This window comes from Pygocentrus nattereri, chromosome 1 (assembly GCF_015220715.1).
Source record: "Pygocentrus nattereri isolate fPygNat1 chromosome 1, fPygNat1.pri, whole genome shotgun sequence".
NCBI classification, from domain to species: Eukaryota; Metazoa; Chordata; class Actinopteri; order Characiformes; family Serrasalmidae; genus Pygocentrus; species Pygocentrus nattereri.
In genome coordinates, this window is record NC_051211.1 from 25,549,976 (window position 1) to 25,575,575 (window position 25,600).

Here is a 25,600-nt window from a genome sequence, read left to right on the forward strand (position 1 = left end):
TTGGTCAAGAGGAATCATATATAAATGTAATATGAGCTGCCCAATAACTGAACCCTGGGGGACAACTCACATCAGTGGCACTCTCTCAAAAGCATTATTTTCTATTTGAACCTAGTCTTCCCCCTTGCAGTTGTGAACTGAACCATTTTAGGACAGTTCCTGAGAGTCCAACACTGCTCTCAAGTCTTTCTATAAGTATTTTTTGGTCAATGGTATCAAAGACAGTCCTTAGATCAAGTAGATGTAGAACAGATATTTTTCCAGACTCTGTTTTTAAACAAATATCAACACTAATCTTAATTAGATCAGTCTTAGTACTATGATTAAGATGAAATCCAGACTAAAATGTGTCCACACCATTGATTAAGGATAAAAAAGAAGATCCATCCATCCATTTTCCAAGCCGCTTCTCCGTCAGGGTCGCGGGGATAAAAAAAAAAGATGATTTTCTCAATGATTTTTCCAATGAAAGGTAGATTTGAGATCAGTCTGTAATTATTCAAAAGAGTTGCTTCTAGATTTTTCTTTTTTAAGAATGGCTTCACAAATTCTGCCTTTAATGTGTTAGGAATATAGCCAGACATGAGCAAGGTATTTACTATCTGAAGTATATCCACTGCTGAGCGAAAGACGTTCTGTAAAATTGGGTTGGTAATGTGTGAAGACAGTAAATAGATGATTTGAGATTCAATTTCATTATTAATCATCTCTCAGTTGACACAAATTAAGGGACCATAGGTGATTTTGTTAGTTTGTCAACCACAGCTAAGAGTATTTTTCTGTTGTTAATATCATTGTTGATAATGTAGGAGAAGAAAGATTGTCTAGCTTTGCACATGTCTGTGTTGTAGTCATGCAGCCAAAGATTTCTCTGTGGGTCTGAAGCTTGGTTTGGCGTCATCTGCATAAAAAAGAGTCTCAAAGCTGCTTTTTTCTTTATACCTACAATGAGAGGATGAAGCGGAACTTGGTTACAAAAAAGAAAGAAGTACAATGAGAGTGAAGTGCAGGAGCGGCAATCAGGTGAACTTCATCTCTCCAAGATTGATGTAAGCAAATAACAGTAACATTTAACAAATACAAGCTGATATGCTACATTTGATCAACACCAGCTGTGTTTAGCCACGTCACGCATACACAAAATTACAATCGCAGCTGCAGCAGCCTCTGAGGAGACCAAACCAAGTCCTGACAACATGGGCATGATGGCACTCTCCTTATAGGTGCACATCATTTAGAAACAAGACAATGATCATCTACTATGTCAGTGAATGTGTAGTTACAACTCTGGAATAATGCAAAAGGAAAGCAGTGGATTGATACTGACTATATTTAAAAAAAATTGAATTTAAAATGTTGATTCCTTTGCATATTGGGCAATATGGATGGACATCTCTCAATGATAACAGCCATCACGTATTCAGGCAAGCCAGAGTATAAATAGTATTTTACATGTGAAAATATTTAACAACAAGCCGTGGGTAACAAAGGACATTAAGGCTCTCCTCAACAAGAAGAAGAGGGCCTTCAGAGCTGGAGATAGGGAGGAGGTGAGAACGATCCAGAGGGAACTGAGGACAGCTATCAAGGAGGCGAAGAACAAGTACAGGAGGAAGCTGGAGTGGAAACTCCAGCAGAACAACGTGAGGGAGGTCTAGAATGGGATGAGGACCATCACCAGCTTCAGGTCCAACAACAACAGAGGAGTAGAGGTCAGTGTGGACAGGGCCAACAAGCTAAATCTGTTCTTTAACAGATTTGACATGGCAGGCTCTGTCCCCCCCCAGCCTGACTCCTCTGCTGCCAGTCCTCAGCAGACCATACCACTCATCCCCCCTCCCCCTCCTGATAGCCTGCCCCCCTCATGTGATAGCCCATCTCACACCTCCATCCCTCCCCCACCCACCTCCTCTACAGTGTGTCTCACTGCTGACCAGGTGAGAAGACAACTGAAGAGACTCCACACAAACAAGGCTGCAGGCCCTGATGGGGTTCCACCCAGGGTGCTTAAAGCCTGTGCTACCCAACTTTGTGGAGTACTTCAACGTGTCTTCAACTTGAGCCTGAGTCTCCAGAGGGTCCCCATGATGTGGAAGACATCTTGCATTGTTCCTGTCCCAAAGACGCCACGACCCAGTGACGCCAAGGACTACAGGCCAGTGGCACTGATGTCTCATGTCATGAAGACCATGGAGAGGCTCGTCTTGGATCAGCTCCGACCCTTAGTCCAGCCTTTTCTAGATCCCCTCCAGTTTGCCTATCAGCCCCGCCTGGGAGTTGAAGACGCCATCATCTACCTGCTCAACAGAGTTTATGCTCACCTGGATAAGCCAGCCAGCTCTGTGAGGGTCATGTTTTTTGACTTCTCCAGCGCATTCTCCCGCTCTTCTGGATGTATCAGCAAGGGTGAAGAGGATGAGTACAGGGCAACGGTGAAGGACTTTGTCGCATGGTGCGAGCAGAACCACCTGCAGCTCAATGTGACAAAGACAAAGGAACTGGTGGTGGACCTGAGGAGGGACAAGGCATCGGTGACCCCTGTGTCCATCAGCGGGGTCAGTGTGGACACTGTGGAGGATTACAAATATCTGGGTGTGTATATTGACAATAAACTGGACTGGGCTAAGAACACTGACGCCCTCTACAGGAAGGGCCAAAGTCGTCTCTATTTTCTGAGGCGCCTGAGGTCCTTCAACATCTGCCGGACTATGTTCAGGATCTTCTATGAGTCTGTGGTGGCGAGTGCTATCCTCTATGCTGTTGCATGCTGGGGAAGCAGGCTGAGGGTGGCAGATGCCAACAGACTCAACAAATTGATCCGCAAGGCCGGTGATGTTGTGGGTGTGGAGCTGGACTCGCTGACGGCAGTGTCGGAGAGGAGGATACTGTCTAAACTGCGGGCCATTATGAACAATGGCTCCCACCCACTCTACAACACAGTGATGAGACACAAGAGCTCATTCAGCTCAAGACTCATCGTACCAAAATGCACCACAGAGCGCCACAGGAAGTCATTCTTACCTGTGGCCATCAAACTCCATAACTCCTCCCTCAGTGTGTGATTAAAAAAACTGTTCATATGTGCAATAACAACAATTGTGTGTGTAGAGTACTTAAATCTGGTGTACATACTGTAAATTCTATATATTGTCTTAAATTATTAGTAAAGTGTTTATTTTTACATAAATGGCTGCAACTGTAACAACTGCAATTTCCCCCTGGGATCAATAAAGGAATCTGAATCTGAATTTGAATCTGAATTTAAAAAGCAATTCGGTGGTGCCAGCTTGAATAGCCCAGATGCAGCCCTGATAGAATGAATAACAATTCTATCCATCATTTTTCAAGTGCTGTGCTTAAGTTTGTCAGTAGAGGAGCAAATACTGATTGTAATAATAACATATTATATTCTGCATAGGTCCACTTATTCCGAAAGATAGAGCAAACTGTTTCAAAGAAGGGAGGACTGTGTTGGGAGCACTGGGGTGTCAGGTGTGACTGTGTGGCAATTGCATGTAGTTTCCAAGGATCTCGGTCAGGCAGAAAGGCCCCTTTGTAGAATGTTGCTTAGGGCCCCAGGGAGGTGAGGGCCTGTAATGCATAAACCATACCACATGCAGGTTTCCTCATTTAGAGTAATCTTAAAATCAAATACTCGTTAAAATCGCGCTCGTTTGATGCGGTCCTGTTTCTAAAAGAAAGCCACTAGTGAGAAAGAGGTCCGAGAGAAGGGCTTCTTGAGGATGAATGCCACGGATGAATGACACCCCTCCCATCTTTCCATATCAGAGGAAACTGTTTTTGTACACAGACGCTTTCTAAACGAACCGCTACATTACATTTCACCAGATGGCGGCCGTTTGATGGGAGGGGCGTGGTGTTGCCAGGAAAACGCCATTATCCCAAGGTCCGTATCCCGAGATCCAGGACCAGCGTCGGCTTCAAATGCTAAAACTCTCCAGCATAACAGAAGCTGTAAGACTGGTCTCAGATCAGACCAATAGAAACGATAGCTAGGCCTACCCACCATCATTCCGATTCACAGGACCCCGACTGCTGCGCACAGACCTTATAAAGCTGTGGAAACTGCCATCCTGTTGAAGAACCGTATTTGAAGCGTCAATTCGAGGGGAATATTTCCGTTCTCGGTGAGCAGATTCTGTTTTTCTCGTGTGAAGACTGGAAGACCCGTCGCTGTGACGCGTTAACGAATGTAAACATCGGGTTCATGTTGTTCGCTCCCCAGGCTGCTCCTCGCTTTAAACAAGCGCATTCAGCTGCGTTTTCTCAAGTGTAGGCTCGTTCATATCACGCGAGGTCGGGCTATGTTAATATCGGGTAGTATTGAAACGACTCAGAATATTGGTTGAATATTGGTTGAATATTGGTTGAATATTGGTTGGGCTCGATAGCCTACTGGGCGTGATTTTCCCTGCGTTAGCTGGAGCTGGACATCGAGCGGGGTAGGCTCGGTTATCTTATTAAGAGGCCTCTTACTACGCAAAACGCATTTTGTTATCCGTCTATTATCAATTATATGAAAAGACTGAATTAATGCCAGTCTGCCTGTATAGGCGATGACTAGTGCACGTAAAGGTAACGGCGTGCGTCAGAACGCAGTGAGTGCGTTTTGCATGTATGTGACTGTTCTGTATGTTAACTGATCACCGAGGTTACTGATAAATAACTTGCTCAGTCAAAGTTAATTTGATGGATTTGATGCTGTGGCATAATAGTCTTGAGACAAGTAGTCAATACGCTGTACCCACTATTTTAGGAAGCAGAATCCATCCAAATGTAATTAATTTGATATATTCTAAATTATTTTTTGTATTTTTACGTCATATCTGAGAAACCAGTAGCCTAGATCAGTGATTAAAGTGGGATTTAACACAGTGGTTTTCTTTCCTGGTCCTGGAGTACCACTGCCCTGCATGGTCAGTGTTTCTCCTGCTCTAACACACCCAGTTTAATCAGCTGAGGTCAGGAATAGCTCGCTGATTAGAGATCAACTGGCTGAACATTAAACAGTCCATGTTTTTTTTTTTTTCTCAGTTCCACTTTTGATGACTGTTTAGTTTTATGTACCAAAATACAACCCTGTTTCCAAAAAAGTTGGGACGCTCTGCAAAATGTAAAGAAAAAAACAGAATGCAACGACATGTGAATGATTTAATTTTATTTAATGAATGTATGAAAATGGTTAAAAAAAAGGGCAACAAAAGACGAGTAGGACCCCTGAGCCACAAGAGACCTCAAGAGTATATCATTTTTATTGTAGTTGTTGTTGTCACTGTTATCAATATATTGTTTTTTAGCGTTGTATTAGATTATTTTAGAAAAATGTCTTACATATATGTGGATCATTAATTCATTGGGTATAAAACGGATGCAAGGGACAAGGCCGAAAACCAATATTGGATGGTCGTGATCACAGTTCAGCCAGCTTCCATGATGATATCAGGTTGCATTAGTTCAAAAGGCACCATAAATGATGAACTATATATAGGTATTGATGCAACATATCGCTGTTGGACCAAAACCTCGTATCTCCAGTTTTGTCGATTTGAAAATGCATGTTGGCCTTTATATTGTGTGTACATTTAATGAAGGATGGACCGAAATAAATGGCCAAAAATGACTTGGAAAAAATTCTGGTTCCATTGACTTGCATTGAAAGTAATGCATGTTTTTTACTTCTCCTGTAAAGTTACCATTTTAGAGATATGAGGTTTTGTTTCGACAGCAGTGATATGCTGCTATTCCGTCTTTTTCAGGTAAGGCTTTCCTTATTTCAGCAAGATGATGCCAAACCACATTCTGCATGTATTACAACAGCCTGTTTCCATAGTTAGAGTCAAGGTGCTAAACTGGCTTGCCTGTAGTCCAGACCTGTCACCCAACACATTTGGCACGTTATGAAATGAAAAATATGACTGAATTGTTGAGCAACTGAAATGCTCTATCAAGCTAGAATGGGAAAGCATTTTACTTTCAAAACTACATCAGTTGGTTTTCTCAGTTCCCAAATGCTTACAGAGTGTTGTTAAAAGAAGAGATGATGCAACACAGTGGGAAACATATCCCTCTTCTAATGTTTTTTAATTGTGTTGCTGGCATCAAATTCAAAATAGGCATATATTTAACAAAAAAATTCTCAGTTTTACCATTTGCTGTGTTATCTTTGTATTATTTTCAATTAAATGTAGGGTTTAAATGGTTAGTTTTTATTTACATTTTGCATAGCATCCAAATATTTTTGGAAATAGGGTTGTAAATAATTTTACTTGATCATTACATGATCAATCTCTCTTTATGCCTTTATGCCGAGTTAAACACACTTTTTTTTAGTATATAGAAATGACATCTCTTCTAAGCCCATGCCATGTATAAGGCTTCATTCAAAAAAACAACATTCCTTATCACAACACAATTTATAATTTCTGCATGAATGGCCAGGGCTAAACTAATGTAGGCTGAAAAAACAGATATATATGAATACTTTGCGTAAGAACTTTAATAAAATTATTTATACACAACGCAAAAACACTCAGCTTTTCAGCCCGCAAAGTAAGACAAGATGCCCCCTTTGACTTTTCAGTCCTTTCTTTTCTTTCTTTATAGCTCAGCTCAGTTCAGTTCGGTTCAGTTTGGCTTGGCTCGGCTCTTACACCTTCACAGGTCTCTTTCTCTCTCTGGGCTCTGCCACCTACTGAGAGAAGAGATAACTATAAGTACACTGGCAGAAACAAGGCACAGATGAACATCACTAGCTACTTAGCCCACTGGTTCAGCCTGACCAGCTTCTCCATCCTGCATTTGACGCTCAGCTACGCCCCCTTCTCCACACTTTGGTTTTCATGAATTAATGACAATGAATTCAAAACAAGCTGTTGTCTTTAAAGACACTGTATGATAAATACAATCTGTAGAGATGGTCAGTATTCAGCCTTTACAAAAGCCTATTTCTATTGTTTTATGGTGTACAATGTACATTTACCTAATTTTTAATGTTATACAGTATCAAGAACAACATAAGTGATTCTATTTGAGATTACTTGACAGCTTTACACAGTTTGAGGCAAGTGTAAGTCATGTACTTTGCACAAGGTTAATTGGTAACTCTAAGCTTACGTGGTGTGTTAGCTACATTGTAGCCATTTTTTGACATCAGACATTTTTGGGCTGATTGACTACATTTGGAAGAAGTGGAAAAAGATAAACATTTGATTTTTGGTTGAACCACTGCTTTAATGGATCCTTCTTTCTCTTCTCTAAGTGTGAAGATGTTCTACACTTGTGGTCCAAATGAGGCTATGGTGGTATCAGGTGATGACAAATGCAAATTATTAGCAATTATTATGTTATATATGTGTTATTGAACCAGAGAAATACAGTTCATAGAGATATGTGTTATTACTTTGCATACTATTACATGACTGTTGAGAATATCTTCAGATTAATTTGCGGCGATAATGTGCCTTCATATTCCTTTTCTTTTAGGATTCTGCCGCTCTCCTCCACTGATGATATCTGGAGGCAGAGTGTTTGTGTTTCCCTGTGTCCAACAGATCCAGAGGTATTATCTTTTATCATCTTTTGTGTGTTTTTTTGTGTATTTTAAACTAGACAGTTCATTTATTTGTATTCTTTCTCAGGATCTCGCTCAACACTTTAACTCTGAATGTGAAGAGTGACAAAGTCTACACGCGTCATGGAGTGCCTATCTCTGTCACTGGCATTGCCCAGGTGTCCTTTTTCTCTTTCTCTATGCAGGAATACTGTATCTAAAATACAAAATGCCCCAACCACACTCTGCCAAAATAAACTATGAAGTACTTTATCCAAAGTACACTCGGGACCAAAAGTCTGAGACCACCAGTGCAGTTTTTTATCCGTATAACAATCTGAGTTAACAGTAGAATCTTTGAAATTTTGAAGGGACCGTAGAATGGAAACCTGTATTTACATTGGCATAGTTGAAAAAGGAGTTTGGTACATGGACCTGATATGCCATGAATCTCAAACAGTGTAGTTTCCTTCTTCAAATGCAAATCCTGCATTTGTAAAAGAGGGCAGTTTACGTCGGCCAATTCCAGAATCCTGAACTGTTACTTAACAGTTTTAACTCATTGATATTTACGCCTCCACAATTTACATATACCAGCACATGTTCTAGCCCAACAACAGAGCAACACCAATTAAAATGGCAGACTATGCACAGAAATGTACCTTTCCAGGTTTTGAAGGGTTGTCGGCACTTTTCATGCACTTTTCATACCTTTCCTATTCACCTTAAGTGGTGTCGCAGTTACATTCTGGCATCTCTACAAATTGTAGCATTTAAGGTGGAGCAGAACATTCAATTAAGAAGCTCATGAATAGGAAGCCAACTTCAGCTTCCACATCTTTAACAAGATCCTGGACGGCTTTAATTCAAAGTTATTAGACAGTTTCTCAAACCTTGGATAATATTGAGCAGTGTTAGACACTGAAGAGAAGGGCAGTTATAACTTTATTAGCATCACAACCTGAACGTAGCTGTGCGATTTTATCCACTTTTTGACAGTGGAAAGTAGATCATCTTATATTGAAGGTTTTTTAGTGAGCTAACTTATTCACTTTGTGTTCTTGATTTTGTGATTGATACTTTATGATTGAAATCAGGTGGCTAGTATAGGTAATGTTAACTACTAGCAAGCTCCAAGTAATTAGCATAGCCGATTAAATAGTATGATGATGTAGCTTATTTACGCAGAGGTTCATTCATAAAAGCATTCTATTGCATCTTTAACATGAATTTCACAATATCTGTAGATTGATATAGAATAATGTCATGCACTGGAGCTGCCTCTGATGGGTAGATCAAATCCACCTGAAAGTCATTTGAACACAAATATCTAGGGAAGGAATATCTAGGGAAGGAATAAGGCTCGAAGAAATCAGAACTAAGGCCTTAACATGAGCAAACAGGAGCAAATTTGACTAATGACCCAGAAATAGTACAGAATCTTAAATATTTCTTCATCCTTTTACTTTTATTTACTTACAACTTACAAAATTCTAAATTTTTCTGTTGTTTATTTGCAGGATTGAATGAAAATAATCCTATATTTTCCAAGTGATCTCAGACTTTTGGACCTAACTGTATATTTACATTAAATACACACTTTTGTATTTTGAAAATGCAATAATACTCTTATACAACAACAAGAGATTAGTATGTCTAAAGTCACCTGAATAAGAAATGGGCCATGGGTCAAAATAAATGCTTTTTTAGATTTTCCAGGATATTTTTCAAACATATTTCAAATGCAGTATATCAGAAATGACACCTACCTCTGCCTACATGTGACAGTAAACTATTAAACTGTGTTGTTTTCCAACCCATTTTTATGAAGTGACAGCAATTGTAATGTTGTTGACCACAATGTTGTTTTTCCCCAGATGAAGATTCAAGGACAAAATAAGCAGATGTTAGCAGCAGCATGCCAGATGTTCATGGGGAAATCTGAAGCAGAGATTGCACAGATTGCCCTGGAAACTCTGGAGGGCCATCAGCGAGCTATCATTGCCCATTTGACTGTGGAGGTAATTTTTATTAAGGATCAGTTACTGTTAATTGTCCCTTAGCCCACTGAAATCTGTAAGACAAACAGTCTAAGAAACTCAAGTCACCTCTGGCATGTGTCTGCTCTGAAGGAAATCTATAAAGATCGTAAGAAGTTTTCTGAGCAAGTGTTTAAGGTGGCCTCATCTGACCTTGTCAACATGGGCATCAGTGTGGTCAGCTACACGCTCAAAGATGTTCATGATGATCAGGTGTGTACACATCTTTACTTTATATGTAGCTTATATATATATCGTTGCTGTCTGACGGAAACCTCATATCTCCATTTTTGATGTTTTTCAATTTTTGACATAATTTGAAAATACCAGTTGGGCTTTATCCATCCATCCATCCCATCCATTTTCTAAGCCGCCTCTCCGTCAGGGTCGCGGGGGGATGCTGGAGCCTATCCCAGCAGTCTTCGGGCGGAAGGCCACTTGGGCTTTATATTGTCTGTAAATTTCATGATGAATGGACAAAACAAACTGACCCAAAACAACTTGGGAAGACGTCTTGTTCCATTGACTTACATTAAAAGTAAAGCATGTTTTTTGCTTCTCCTGTAAAGTTGCCATTTTGGAGATACAAGATTTTCTTCCGACAGCAGCAATATACATATATATATATATATATATATATATATATATATATATTGTAAGTTAATATTACATTAAGTAAATATTACAGTTTTTTGTCTGTTTATTCTCTCCTCTGTCAGGATTACCTGCACTCTCTGGGAAAAGCTCGCACAGCTCAGGTGCAGAAGGATGCCCGTATTGGAGAGGCTTTAAACAAAAGAGATGCTGTTATCAGGGTGAGACAATTCAACCTCTCTCTCTTTTCTCACATTTTTAATTGCTTGTACAGCCTTTCGTTTGTTCTTGGTTGAGGCATTTATTGGCCTGCATTGGAGTTACTTCCTCACTACATAAATTTTTTTGAAAAGTTTTCAGACACCTGTTCAACCCATGTGTCTTCCAGTATCTTTTGGGTACTTTTGGAAACAATGAGTCACAAAAAATACCTGCTCCTTATAGTGGATAAATATTCACTTGCCCCACTGGGTTAATGCCATTGGACAGACATTGTTTCAGAGCTTTCATAAATGTTGCTAGCCTACTGGCTACAAGCCATGTTAGCAACGGTAGTCAATAAAGGTTTGTGTAAATCTAGCCTGAAACTAACCTAAACTAACCTAAACCTTCAAACTCTCCTTCTTTTTTTCCATGCATATCTTTCTGTAGGAGGCTCATGCGCTGCAGGAGAAGGTGTCTGCTCAGTACATGAATGAGATACAGATGGCTAAGGCTCAGAGAGACTTTGAGCTGAAGAAAGCTGCCTATGACATTGAGGTCAACACAAAAAAAGCAGAATCTGAAATGGCTTACCAGCTTCAGGTAAGTACTACATAAGGTAGAACAAAAGGGAAAAAATACATATGAGAAATCACATGTACACACTCACAATGTAAGAGGATTGGCTAGGTTCCAACTAATGCCATACCCTGCTTAGAAGCCAGGGGGAATAGGAAATATGTGCATTTGTGTAATAGTGTTTTCTCTAATAATACTGGTCAAAGTTTACAATGGGTACATGTAGCCATATTTACCCAGTGAACACAGGCTGACTAGGTTGTTGAAAATATGAGAAACACTAGAACCGCTAGAGACTGGGAAGAACCCAGAGTCTGAGGGGCAATGATCAGTGAGCCAGGGACCTGTGAGGTTTAGAAACTCACCACAGGCTAAATTCATGAGAAAACAACAAAGGCTTTGTTCATTGAAAGCAAAACACAGCAACCAGAAAGACCACATCAGAGGTCAGGAAGGCAACTGGATATATGTTGGAAGCTAGGTAAGTGATGGAGGCTACAGGAGCCAGGAACTGATTGACCAGCAAGGCTAAAGCTGCTGTAATTGGCCTTAAACTGTCTGAGAAAGATGGGTACACGTGAAACACAGACAGCATTGTTGGAATCTGAGCTCCTGAGGTAGAAAATGCAAGAGTGTGAAAAGCCATTTATACCACTATTTAGGACTGACGTTTGGAGGGAAGGGGCTGTACTTGTTTGACTGAGTTAGCTTCAGTAAATATCCACCAAAAAGTGATGACTCTGCCTTTAAGACACAGAAGCAGAATGAGGAACAGTGGTGACTGATGCCAGAGGATCAGGAGGCTTAGCAGTGATCAACATGGATGAATGTCCATGAGATAACTGGTGCTGCTGAATTCTCTTAATTGCCTTGTCCATTTTGTGCTGCTTCTTTTAGGCAACTCAGGGAAGGAATATGTACAGTTTATAGAACAACTCTTTCTGTAGCACACAGGAGGAGGGCTAATGGTAGAGAGCCAAAGAGAGAGAGAACCCGTAGAGTTGTTAGAAGCTGAATGAGATGTAGTTGTTACTTTCACTTCTAGTGTAGTGTTTTAAGTTTCATGCAAATAAAAGGCGACTTTTCACCTCTGCTTCGTCTCTGAGTATTCTTTTCTTGTTCTTGCTTGGTATCTGGTTTAGAGTGGCATAGTCTGCCTCCAGCTGTTGATGCATTTTCCAACCATATTGTCCTTGCTCTCATTGTTCCTGCGGTAAAAGTGTGTCTTTGGACTAGCATGTCTGTTTGTATCCTAATCACATTCACTAAGTCCATGGTTTACAGCCAGGTCTTCTGTAACAAATATGATACATAATGCAGTGATTGTAAGCCTTGGACTGATACTAAAGAAGATCTGATGCAAAAAAATCTTGTATTGGGAGAAAAATATCAGAAACAAATCTTTTCTTCCCAGCTACGTTCAGTGCTGTAGTTCTGATTATTTAAGTGACTAATCACCTAGAAATAGCTCAGTGTGTAACTATGACATTTGAAGTGTGAATTTGAAGAATTCACCTGTCGATTAAGAAGCTGAACTTGTTAACTCTCAGATAGTTTCAATTCCATGGAACTAATTTTTGACATGCTGGTTTACCTGCACAAGACGTAGTTCAAGTCCCACAAAATTACAGTGAGAGCTCATGTGTTCCATGCTGGTCTGGTGCTGGTATAGCGGACCACTAAGCATGGCCATGTTTGTTGACAGGCATGTCAGCATCCAAAACACAGCATACGTTGCTTTTGCTTGTGATCAGCTGTGCTGGTCTATACTGGTTATTGTATCAGATAACTAACAAGGCAAAATGTTTGAGTGAAGCTTTTGTTTAATGTTATTGCTAGAAAAACATCTGACTCACTGAAAGTTTTTGTAGTCTAGGCTTAGGCTTATTCTGGGTCTGGGAAACTATGTACTGTGCACTGTCTAAAAGTCTTATTTATATGGGCAGTAAGCACTAATTTGTTTGGAAAAAAACAAAAACATTAGAATGATTACAAATGATAAAAATTGTGATTTGGTGGGTGTCTGTGTGTTTGCGTAACCATTTCCAAACCTCTTCTCAGGGAAGTACAGTATTTACAGTTGCCGTCAACTACCTAGTTCATTTAATCGGTTCTTTATTAAAGTACACCAGGTATGCTGCTGATGGAATTTAACAAATCTATACGGTGACTGGAGTGTGTCAAGAACAAAACCTATGTTCTTCTTTATTAATAACCCAAGACATTAACAACTTTTTAAAAAACAACAACAAAACTCCTACATTATACAACCTTTATGTTTATTTGTATTTATTCTAATGTTAATATTCTAATAGTGTTTACTGTCAAGATAAATAGGTTTAAACAATTCTTGCTTGACCTTTTGCACAAACTGTAATGCATCTCCTCAACTCTCACCCATACTTTCTGTTGTTTGCTCCAGGTGGCTAAGACAAAGCAGCGTATTGAGGAAGAGAAGATGCAAGTGCAGGTGGTGGAGCGCACCCAGCAGATCACCCTCCAGGAGCAGGAGATCACTCGCAGAGAGAAGGAGCTGGAGGCCAAGGTCAAGAAACCAGCCGAGGCTGAGCGATACCGCCTCGAGAAGCTGGCAGAAGCTGAACGGTAAGTCTGAGTAGTTGAGGCCAATAAATACTTCAATAATGGTCAATAACACTAAGAGCACCACAAAAAGTGATGGCAGCTCTTTTAGTATTTTTTGTGCACTTTCATTCTCCTGTGTCTCCCTTTTTTATGACAAATACAGTCTTCAGCTCATCATGGAGGCAGAGGCTGAGGCAGAGTCCATTAGAGTGAGTAAACAGTAGCCTTTTAAAGCTACACTCAGGTGTCCAGCATCACTTAGAAACAAAGATTGAAAGTCTCAAGGCTGAGGTTCCAGACAAGTATTAAGCTTAGTTAAATTTCATGGTATTGGTTTTCCCATTGCGATTCAAAGTACAGTATTTATGGTATATTTAAAATGTAGTAGTATAGTATGTGTAATATGGTATGTTCATTTGTGATATCTTGTATTAAATAAAATACAGTGAGTTACTAGTTTCTCCCTTCAGGTGAGAGGAGAGGCTGAGGCATTTGCTGTAGAGGCTAAGGGGCGTGCCGAGGCGGAGCAGATGGCAAAGAAGGCTGAAGCCTTCCAGCAGTATAAAGAGGGAGCCATGGTGGATATGCTGTTGGAAAAACTGCCACAGGTAAGACTCTTTGTATGTGTGCAAATCGAAGCTGTAATAACAAAACCTCCAGCAAAAAAAGTCTATTAATGTATTTCATTTGCAACAAAGGTTATGTCAAAATGGTCATTAAGTTCAAGTTATTCATTTTACAGGATATTCCTGAGGAGATTAGAAATAACTTTAAATAGCATCCACATGAACATGGAGGACAGTCAATGGAAAATAAGTAAAAAAAAAAAACAGCAAAACAAAACAGGAGATTCCAAAACTGTAGAAAAATGATTAAAAGATGGAGAGAAAAATGGGGACTTTTAACAACCATTCAAGACCTGATGACAATGGTATTTAGATGTTCAGGTGTTTGCATAAATTGCAGATTAACATGTTTTCTACTTTATTTCCTGATTCTGAAAAGTAAATAATTTGAATTTGCTTCCAGTTTTGACTAGAAATGAAATAAATCAGTTGTGGACTAGGACCTTTTCACAGTACTGTCTATTAAGGTAAAGATATTTTAGTCGAGTAATTTTGGATGATTTTTATTTGACTATGCATCATGAAGTGTTCACAAGATAAGCAGCTGGCCTTTTTAAATGTTTTTTTGTTTGTTTTTGATATGACAGTTAAGGTAAGGGAGAGAGTTCAGCATCACCTATGTTTCACAAACAAAATTAAACATCTGTAACAGACTCAAGTTATGTTTAAACATAATATTAATCAATATTAACAGCTAGGGGAAACAGGGGAAACATTAGACCAGTTTGTAACATATAACTAACATTATTGAAATGATAAGGAACAGAGATCCCAACATTTTTAAAGGTAATTGTAAAACAAACTGTGAGAGCAAAATAAATGTAAAATCTTCTCTGGGCAGTAATTACACCTACATAAGTTGAACCAATAGCCACCATGGTATTTCACAGGACAAACAGTCATTAAAAACCCAGGTTACACAGAACCCATTGCAGCAGCCTTAAACCCCTAAACCTTTTATGATGGGGGTGGTATGGTGGTGCAGTAGGCAGTGCTATCATCTTACAGCCAGCAGGGCCCTGGCTGGTGGCCACGGTCCTTTCTGTGTTGAATTTGCATGTTGTCGGCATTGGTTTCCCCCAGGTACTCAGGTTTTCCTAAAACATGCTGCGCTCAGAGGCTCATGCTTAATGATTACTTTAACTTTCCTGTCTTTAACTTTCCTCCATTGACTACCACTGTAGCTGTTTCTGTAACAGTCAGATCAAGACCACCTTGATCAGAACTGCCTTCACTGTCACTGGAAGAAGACTGCTCCTTTTAAAGGGAGGGATTCACTTTCTTTTCCCTTGTCTTAGTATGGTTCAGCAATTCATCTTTCTCTTTTTCAAGCAATTCCACTTTTACTTGCAGGACACTGATAGTGTTGTTGCTCTGTTCTTACAAAAAAGTGCCACTGTCTGAACACCTGAACATACCCATCAATGTTTTTTCTTTACACAATTGCTCAGAACCATAAATAAATGCTCCAGACTCCATTCTGAATCCTCTGCAATCACATACAAAATTCATTTTTCTTTGAACACAATTTATCTAACATTTCTGAGAAGTCTCCCTCAAATGCATGTCTTTGTGCATACATGGAAGGCTAAGACTGTAGATGTTAAATTGGACTGGGAAAAAGCCACACCATTTGGGTGAATAGAAAAAAAAAACCCTGCCAGTAATTCCGGAACACTGCCCTGCAGAATTAAACTGTGTATCCCCCATATCGTCAGACCCAGGAATGTTGTTGTGGTGACCTGCATTGACAACCTAGGATTTAAGCAACTTACAGTCAGTAATTCACAGCATAAGTCTTACTTGACTTTAATTAACATCCTCCAACTTATGCAACTGAAGTTAAGGTTGTTTTTATTAGGTCTCATTTACAATTTTGCTGCAGTGAAAGAAGGATACTGACTTAATCCCATCTATGTCACTATTGTCGTCAGTCTTTGTCTTTTCCACGAAAGAGAGTCAGGAGGACAGGGCTGGCACTCTTATTTGAAGAGTGCGTGCTGTTCATTCTTCTACAAACCCTAGTCTCAAGAATAGACCTATAGCTTTACATAGAGCTTTACACTCTACAACCCCCAAGAGAGTCATAAAGGATACAGTGGATGTTCTCTGAGATTTGAATCCTGTTGTAAAAAGGACAGACTTGATGTCATAAGCAGAGTGTTTTGTTCCTATCCTTAGGATGTGTCGTAAAAGGCAACTTGCTGTTGTTGTTCAAACCATGATAAAACAACATAGCATAGTTCTCAAGAGACCACTTCAGCATTAACACTGCTTATCAATAAATAACCAATTAAAACAAGAAAAAAAGTAGAAAATAAAACAATTCCCAATGGTATCCGTCTACGTTTGAAAGTCTCAAAATCTAAAGTCTTAAATATATAAATTTTATATATTTATATCCAGACTTAAATAAGGTCTGGATATAGTAAAATTGACTCACTGGGGTTTCACATTCATAATGTGTTACCTGTGTTCTAATGTGTCCTCTAGGTGGCAGAGGAGATCAGCCAGCCTCTTTCAGCTGCCAATAAGGTTACCATGGTTTCAAGTGGTGGCTCAGAAGTGGGTGCGGCCAAGTTGACTGGTGAAGTTCTGGATATCATGACTAGGCTTCCGGAGACCATTGAAAAATTGACTGGAGTCAGCATCTCTCAGGTGAGAACACTTTAATAAAATGCAACACATGCACATCGACAGTCATAAACTACTTGAGCATTGTGGTGGTTAAAGATATGTGTAGTACGAGGAGAGCAACAACAAAAAAAGGAGAGTGACCCCATCATTAGAACTGAGTGGAAAACAAATCCTATACACCTGCACTGCGTTGGTAAGCAATTTAAATGAGCATAATCAAACCTCCTATTCCTTTTTCTGCAGGTGGCCCGAACTGGCTGAACGCTGACGCTGTGTTGACACCTTCAGCCTTCAGATCCGCATGTGTCAATCTTTTCCTCTTAATGCTCGTCTTTCCTGTTGTCTCTCTATTACCCCACCCACGTGTTCATTCCTGTTAATCCCTTATTTATTTCGTCTTACTTGTCTTATCATTCTTCTCCATCACTGCCTGTTAACTTGCCTTGCTGCTGAGCCCAAAATGCTCAGTAAATCGTTAACATGCCAGTACAGCAAGTAGTGAAACAGCTATTTAAGGAGGTTGCAGTTTACTGACCAAATCCAAAGTATGAAGCCTTTAATCAAAGTTACCGAGATGCTGTTTCTTCATGATCATGGGTCTATCTGTATCTATCTGTATAAGCTCATATTGATAACTTATCGTCTTGTATCTATATTTGTCCTGAAATTTGTAATTGAGATTGTGTCACATATCTTGATACACCTTAACAGTAACATTTCTGTTTGACTTGTATTCAAAGGTAAATAATACAGAATTTTTGATACCTAATGATCTGAATATGGCATATATCTCTCATGTCTCTTGTATTAGTAATTGTAAGAGTTCTAGTGCCACTTTTTCTGAACTGTTCCTGGTAGTGATTTCATAACTAAAAACATGCAAATACAGGAAGTCTCGTCAAGCTATTCATCATGGGCCAGTATTTTATGTATTTTTATGTAAACACCTGTACCTGTGTGCTTGTTAGCAATACTTTCTTTTATACTTCAGAGATTACTGTAATAATCTGTTTGATAATCAAATGGTTTTAAATAGTATACACTTGATTTTGGAGCCCAAAGTTCACACTTGCAGTTAGTGGTTTTGCTGTATACTCTAGGTTGACTAATTTTTAAAGTTATTAGAAGTGCACAAGCCTTAACTGTATGGATATGTATTGTATCTTTGGGGGACAAGTAGTTGCCTACATTCTCAAAATGTTAACCCTCTATTGCCCACATTATGAAAGCAAAACATGTCCTGTTTTCTTGCATGAAATAATCCTAATTATTAACATTGAAAACAAAATTTAAATTGCATTCAGCATCCTTTTTTAGTATTTTGCTTTGAGGAAATATGAATATACAACATCTAGAAGTTGAAGAATATTCAAAGGATTCATTTTGCGAAGCATGTAGTTGTTTTAAGCGTGGCTCCAAAAATGTTTTGTTGCTATCTTGCAGATGCCGTGTTAAATGCTTTTTCCAGTACTTTGGTCTCGTGTTTGCACATGTGCAGGCTGAGAAAATGAAGGAAATGAGAGAAAGAATATACATACGTAGTCAGATTACTGAGATAAAATTCAGCTCTCTATATCAGATTTCTTAATAAGATTTCTAGGCGTTACTCCTAATAATCTAGGAAAGTATGCTTTGCTTATAACCAAATCATTTAAATGATGCTGAATGTTAAAAACCAAGGTGAATGATATTTTTGGGTGGAAATAAAAAGATGAAAAATTGTTTTTCTGAAAGATTAGATTAAGAGACCCTTATTAGTGCCACACAGCGGGCAGCCCTATCCGCAGCGCCTGGGGAGCATTTCGGGGTTAGGTGCCTTGCTCAAGGGCACCTCAATCACGACCTGTCAATTTCCAGGATCAAAACATTGTTGGCTGGTTCCCTAACCTCCAGCCCACGACTGCCCCTGAGAGCTCTTAGCTGAAAATGTATGCATCCGCATAGACTACCAGAGATTTTTTAAATGTCCACCAGAAGACAGTTAGACCTAATGTAAACGTCTTATTGTTTTATTTTGTCTTTTTTCATTAACCATTTTATTCCCTTTACAGATGAATCGCATCAGTCTAAAGGGAGGAAAATTGGTTCTTGAGGTTATATTGTGCCATAGAACGTGTTCTGCCCTGATATTTCCTAAATGCTGTTAGAACATCTCAAATGTATTGGACTGGGATATTTACGTAGTCCTAAACCATTTTGATGTAGTATTTGGAAAAGGATGGTGTGTAGTGTGCACTTGGAGACTTGTGCATGTTTGAGACACTTAGACACTTACTGGAAAGCACATAAACACGCACACAAATACATGAAACTGCAAGTATGAACTTTGGGAATTGCCGAATATTTCCGGAGGTGGCTGCTGTAAACTTTGCAGCAAGCAAGCATGAACATGTGGTTGCCATTTTGCTGAATCTTAAGTAGGTGTTTTGTTGTTGCTAGGTTTTACATCAGATGATTAGCAAGCAAATTATTACTAACGTTGGCCCATCATCAAGAGATTGCGATATCCAGTTAAGCTACAACGACCAGTGGCCGGGAGCCGAGAGCACAACTGGCCTTCCAAGGTGGCCCTCCCTCTCCCACCATCACTCAGCGCAATGCTAGCCAGCAAGGGCTTCTTTTGGCTGATGTATGGACATTGAGCTCTCCACAGACATTGCGTTAGTGCAGTTCGATAAGATGCGGTGGTTAGCTTCACATGACTTGGAGGTTGTGTTTGCCTTCGCCCTCCTAGCGCTGGCTGTATCGTGTGACTGGGGGAGCTCTAACCCCAGAGGGTGAAATTGGATATGGGGGTGTATTTTGCTGTATTTTGCGTATCATTACTTTGAGAATTTTTCACATTCCCTCATGGGACTTGTTCAGGGCCATGACTGAAATACAGAGCAAAGACATTCTTACATGTCTTGTAGATCAGTGCATAATTTCTGTCTGTTCAAACTGCCTAAGTAAATATATAAAACAGGTTTCTCCCTAATTAATAAATGCATTTGAAGCACCATTATAGAAGTGCTGCATTGCCATGTTAGCCTGTGGTACAAATTGTGTGCTGAATATATATTTCACTTGACTGTTATATATAAATCACAAATAAACACAATAAATACTGATATCCTGGTTGATCCATACTGCAGCAGATGTGTAATATTTTTTAACAAAATAATAGTTTACAGTATATTTTTTTCCTTTATTCTGGAACAGCCATGTCCATGCCTATAACAATCTGAATCATTCCTTGCATGAACTTAACCCTAACTTGTTTTAGCCACCTTAAAATTACAGCAGAGGTATGACATATAACTCCATCCTTTTTCCCTGCCTGTCCTTTCCTCTCAACAACGCAGAGTCTGCTTACCAGCCAAATCATGCATAAATAAGCTTTTTACACTATTTGATTATCTTCAAAGTGGTAGGTTAGCACACCTAACCAATATTATAACCTGTAGCCAATCTATACATAGTATGGAAGTCTGGGCTACAAGTTGAACCTGACAGTGACTGCTTAGACTTGAAGAAGGACTTTTTCGCACACTCAGCATATTGTTTGTACTTTGTAAAACCCATTCTAATTATGTACGTGATTGGACCACCATTACTAAGTGTTCTTTTGTGATTTTGTATGTTGAGTTGCGCTGATGCTATTCTGCGCATACCTGAGAAATTGTACTTTGTTACTACATTTTAGTACATTACTTGAGTATTATTGGAAATGAATACTGAGAACTTTCTCAATTACACTGACTTTTTGATCCTTACTCTTTACCTTGAAAGCACTCATAACAAATACCAAAGACCGTGAGATTTTTCTGTTGTAGTTCCCGTGTACCTCAATTTGTTTTTAATGAAACATCCAACTAAATTCAAAACACTGTAAAATGCAACTGTGCACAGCTATGCTCATTTTTTTTACTGCCCCTTAGACCCTTCGCAACACAGCCCAAAGTAAAGAAAACTTTTAATTTATCTTTTAAGGAATTTACTTTTACATACTTGACATTCACTCCAGTATGTTTTTAGGTTGTGGGGCAAGTCACATGAACATGAACTACACTGTGCTCTAAAGTAGATCTTCAGGAGGAAGGCTGGTCATCACTGTACTAAACTACATACCTGAAATTGATATTATAATAAAATGTGAATACATTTCAAGATTGTCGGTAATCTGTTTTCTTAAGGCAAGTAAAAGGGGCTAAACTGATTATGATCTCAGGAATAGTGAGATCACATAAGAAATTACATCTCCATTTGCTTTTAAGTGCTAACCATAAACTGACAGCACTAGTCTTCAATGACCAATGCAATGTCTCTTCTTTTTTTATTATTCATATAAGGTGAAACAGTTATTTAGATGAATGAGCATGGTTTATACAGCAAAGTCAGCATAAAGAGTAGTTAACAAGAGTAGTAGGAGACATTAATTAATATTGAGAACTGTATTATTTTCCAAAGACACATAATGAGATACAACAAGGATTACACATGGAAGACCCAGCCAAACAGCAGTCTGCTTACTGCAAGTGGAAGTGCAGTATAAAAGTCTGTGATTGGATGGCTCAGAAATACGTTATCATTCTGTAACCTGTTCTCTAATGTTAATTTTAATACTTTTTCTTTTAAATTGCATTTCAACAGGAGCAGAGAGACTATCCTTCCCTTTTCTTTAAATGAAAAAATGTCTTCTCTATGTGTATGTACAGTAATTTCCAATCAATAATGAAGGATAATTATGATAATTGCATAACTAAAAGCAACAATCAGTAATAGTTGGTATTAAAAGTTAAAAAACACACTACTAAATAGTACCTGGTAACAAAATCTGCACCAATAGTTCATTTTCATCTCTCTTCTCCATCCAAAAAAAAAAATAATCTGGAGAGGGATACATAATGACTACACTCAATGACAAAAAAGGGAAAAAAAGAAACCTGGACAAGTTCTGGTATTTTCATACGTTAACTCGCCTAGCTCCCTCCCCACTGACATGCTCTTTCAACCATCTCTTCACACGTTCTCTGATACACACATTCACAAACACACACAATTGTGACAGACAATAGAAAAATACATAAATATGATACATGACTAAAATGTAAATGATGAAAAACAAAGTATACGTTTCATTTAAGTGCTGTATCTCAAACAATATTTTGCCTTCCTCCATCTTAGTGCAGTCTAGAACATTCTTTCTCTCAGATCATAACTGGTAGTAACAAACAGATAACACTTGTACTTGAACTCTGTCACTGGCCCCCCTCAGAACAGCATCAGAACAGATCTCAAGGAGACATGATGGCTCATAAAAGCAGTCATAACATTATTGTTTTTATGGTAGCTTGAAAACAAGTGCAAGCTATAACATGGCAACTTTTACTGGCAAATATTCAGACAACATAAACAGTTAAGCTCACGTTATCTTATAAAGTAGCCTTATAAAGACATTGCCTTGGATATACAGTAACTAGATATTGGATATTGTATCTTTGTTACAGGGAGAATTCCCATTTCTAATGAAAGATATAAGATTATACCAGTTTGGTACCTTTCTCAAACCTTGGCAAAGTCCAATCTCCAAATCCATTCTACTGACCTGCAATGAGATTCAATAATTAAGCAGGTACTACTGAGGATTTTACTCATACTCTACTTAAACTTTACTTATAAATGCTTGAAGGTTGACGTGAAACATTGAAATGTGTGCATTTACTGCCATTTAAAAACAGGGAATAAAAGTATGAATATGAGGTTACTGGGGAAAAGATGGACCAAATGGCGTTATGAATGCCTGAGACCTTTGTTGGAACGCTGCTGTGCAGTTCAAGACAGACAGTTCATGTGTAGTTTCAAAAACACAGGGACACTTAGGCATCTGTCGCAAATCTTGAGAGCCACTACATTAGAAGAACATTACAGCATTTTTTCATCCGTTTAGACATTTGTCATTTTTTCTGTGAAAACATTCATTGAATGCAAAGAAGAATCAAGGAACTCCTAAAACCTGCAAATCACTCTATAAATTCAACAATTTCAAACAGTGCATTGTAGCATCTTCCTATTACTGAAATGTTCCAAACTAAAAGGGATGTTAAATAGCAAGTTTATTTTTTTTATTCAAATATCTATGCCAATGAACAAGACCTGACAGAGCTTGACTGACCTTTTATGATAACACTAATTCAGAAACAGAAATAGGAACAGAAACAGATACAAGAAATAAAAGGAAATGATAAAGACAAGTGTTTCAGTGATACGGAAATGAATCCATATGCTGTTAAAATTAGTGCAAAAATAAAAGGTACTGTCCGCTGGTTTTGAGTTATTTTGACTTTTTAACATTACTATATACTGACCAAGCTATTGTCAAGCTATGGTACTTTAGGGAAAGTAAAGAAACGTCTGAAAACAAAATGGCCAATTTTGGTAGTAATAAATGAAACTTTTCTTTACACCCAATAAATATTTTCACTAATTAACGTTTCAGTGACTTCAACATCACTTTTGTCTTTATTTGCAGCAGCTCGAAAGAAGCTCTGTGATCTGAGTGAAAACCTTTCTTCAGCTGGTTTGACATGGAATGACTTATGTACTACTCCTTTCATCTCCCAGTCTCTCTTTTCTCTCGTTGTGCCTCATTCTGTTTATATACAGGGTTTAGCTTCTGTCTGTTCTCCCATCCCAAGGCAGTGTAGTTTCTCTCTCATTTTTCTCCTTTCTCTTTTTATTATATAGTTCACCATCCCTGACTCACGCTCCCCTTCCATTTCTCCTTGCTCCTTTATGAGTTCATGTGTTCCACTTGGATGGCGGAGGTGGAGACCGTGAGGCAAAGGTCTTTGTGGGCTGATAAGTCGGCCACGCTGACCGGCTTGTACTGGATCTCTCCAGCTGATACAGTCTTGTACTGGTGCAGGTCAAAGGGGCAGGGAACTCCCTCTGTGACTGGGTAGCCGCTTGGTTGGTTGGGATTGGGCTGGTTCTGTGCCTGGGCCCCTGCTCCAGCAGCAGCAGCAGCAGCAGCAGCAGCTGCAGCAGCAGCAGCAGCTGCAGCAGCTCCAGTACCCCTGCCTCGGCCCCTGCCCCGACCACCCCCGCTACCTGGGGCCTGAGCTGGATTCTGACCCTGCTGGGCCTGCTGTGCGGCTACGGCAGCCGCTACAGTCAGTGGATCGGGGTTGTGTTTCCGCATGTGTTTCATTAAATACGTCTCCTATGAAGAAAAGATGGCAGCAGACAAAACATATGGCCAAGATATTAACCAAAGTAAATGCACAGAAAATGAATTCATTTTAATCTGAACATCCTGCAAATAACTACGAAGCACAACGTGCACTAATACAAGCAAATCTGACCACTCTGCACATTTTCATTAATTAGCTTGCAGTCATTACAGCTAATGTCTATGATAGTTTATGGACGAATAAACTTAAAAACAGTTTTCTTTCAGATACAACTGCTGTAAGGGTTAGAATAGCATGGCATAGACTACTCTGGTTATCAGAGGTTTAACAAACATAACATCCAGAATTTTTCCGCCAAAACCCTAGAATAAGGCAACAGACAGGATTGGCGATCCCAGGTTAATAAGAAAAGATTATAAAACACGCTAAACTTGCACAAGTGTTTGGATATTATACTGACTTTATACAACTGCCACAACCATTTAATGTTATTACATGCCTGACAGTCTAGTTCAACACAAAAACTGCACATGGACACAGACCTACACAAGTATTAGTATTTGAAAACTGTAACTCTCTACAGACTTTTCATTTATCGTACGAACACTCATTTAAAAAAATTCTATTTTGTGAATATATTTTTTGAAGCTGCATAACTAACTCAATTGAATTAGTAGTTTAATTTAAGGTTACAGTCTATCTCTCTGCCAGTCGCCAATCACAGCTAATCTCTCAACAGAGTATAATTTGAATAAAGTTAGCTCAAATCACAAAGCGTGCCTGTAATTTAAAGTCACTCTGGTTTTAAATCCAATGATGTAGTAACAGGTAGTCTGCAAACATTACCACTGACATGAGATGGCAATTTACACTGTCAATGGATCATTTATTTTCCTATTCTGTGTGAAGTGGTCTTGCTACTAAAGTGTATGGCTGGGAAAAGCCACATTTAAGTACTAGCGATGCTTTGAGACAATCATCTATTATTGGTTAATAACGCAGTGCCAATGCACCCTTCTTGCTGGCTCCACTTATTTAATCATCATAATAATCATAATTATGTTATGATCTACTGATTGTATGAATGCTGCCAAAGTAATTAACAATGTTACATTTTACCTCAATTACTGTCACATCAGCTACAAATCCTCTTCACACGTAACATTCTACTAGATAATGCAGTTAACCTAGCTGATGTGACAAAGAGCACCTCTGTGCTGTGGGTTTATCAGTATACTGCCTGGCTCAACCTCACAAAAAAGGCATCTATAAGAGGTCCACTTATATACAGATAAAGGGTCAAAAGATTAAAAGACAACTTCTACACTTGCCGTCTAGCCATGTTTCATAAGTTGTACAAAACAACACATGTAACAAGACATAACAAGAAAAAGGTCTTACAGAGGTATATGCTCGGTTGCAGAGGCCGCAAGAGAAGAGTTTGGCATGTTTTACTGTGTGTGTAGACAGATGAACCTCCAAACTAGCTGCATCCGTGTAACCACGATTACAGTTGTGGCACTTAAACGGCTTGTCCTTGTTGTGCTGTCTGCGATGAGACTGTAAAAAAAAAAAATTAAAATTAAAAAATGACCA

At 39.0% G+C, this 25,600-nt stretch overlaps 2 protein-coding genes across 6 annotated transcripts in view; one reads left to right on the plus strand and one right to left on the minus strand.

Moving 5' to 3' along the window:
* Positions 1-3,873: 3,873 nt before the first annotated feature.
* Positions 3,874-19,957, plus strand: flot1a (flotillin 1a). 2 transcript variants are annotated; one of them, XM_017708494.2, is made up of 13 exons: positions 3,874-4,148; positions 7,280-7,329; positions 7,504-7,579; positions 7,659-7,749; positions 9,448-9,591; positions 9,703-9,822; positions 10,329-10,424; positions 10,855-11,007; positions 13,406-13,587; positions 13,730-13,775; positions 14,037-14,174; positions 16,686-16,850; positions 17,073-17,090. In XM_017708494.2, exons 2-13 carry the CDS (start codon positions 7,287-7,289, stop codon positions 17,088-17,090), a joined length of 1,272 nt encoding a protein of 423 aa, XP_017563983.1. In that variant the 5' UTR covers positions 3,874-4,148; positions 7,280-7,286. The 2 variants fall into 2 exon arrangements, with proteins under 2 accessions (XP_017563983.1, XP_037395598.1); XM_037539701.1 differs by lacking the exon at positions 3,874-4,148 and having other exon boundaries at positions 7,287-7,329; positions 17,073-19,957.
* A 1,161-nt stretch (positions 19,958-21,118) lies between these two features.
* znf384a (zinc finger protein 384 a) overlaps positions 21,119-25,600 on the minus strand; it is a 31,148-nt gene continuing 26,666 nt past the window's right edge. For all 4 annotated transcript variants that reach the window (XM_037539690.1, XM_037539691.1, XM_017708492.2 and 1 more), the window contains 2 exons: positions 25,406-25,564; positions 21,119-24,033 (listed from right to left, as the gene is read on the minus strand). In XM_037539690.1, the coding sequence (XP_037395587.1) occupies positions 23,602-24,033; positions 25,406-25,564 (591 nt within the window). In that variant the 3' untranslated portion in view covers positions 21,119-23,601. The remainder of the gene's footprint in view (positions 24,034-25,405; positions 25,565-25,600) is intronic.

Excerpts from the sequence above, each read along its gene's own strand:
- flot1a (XM_017708494.2), top strand. The coding sequence starts at position 7,287 with ATGTTCTACACTTGTGGTCCAAATGAGGCTATGGTGGTATCAG. Across the intron at positions 7,330-7,503 it reads TGAGGCTATGGTGGTATCAG|GATTCTGCCGCTCTCCTCCA; the intron begins GTGATGACAAAT and ends CTTTTCTTTTAG. Across the intron at positions 9,823-10,328 it reads AAGATGTTCATGATGATCAG|GATTACCTGCACTCTCTGGG; the intron begins GTGTGTACACAT and ends CTCCTCTGTCAG.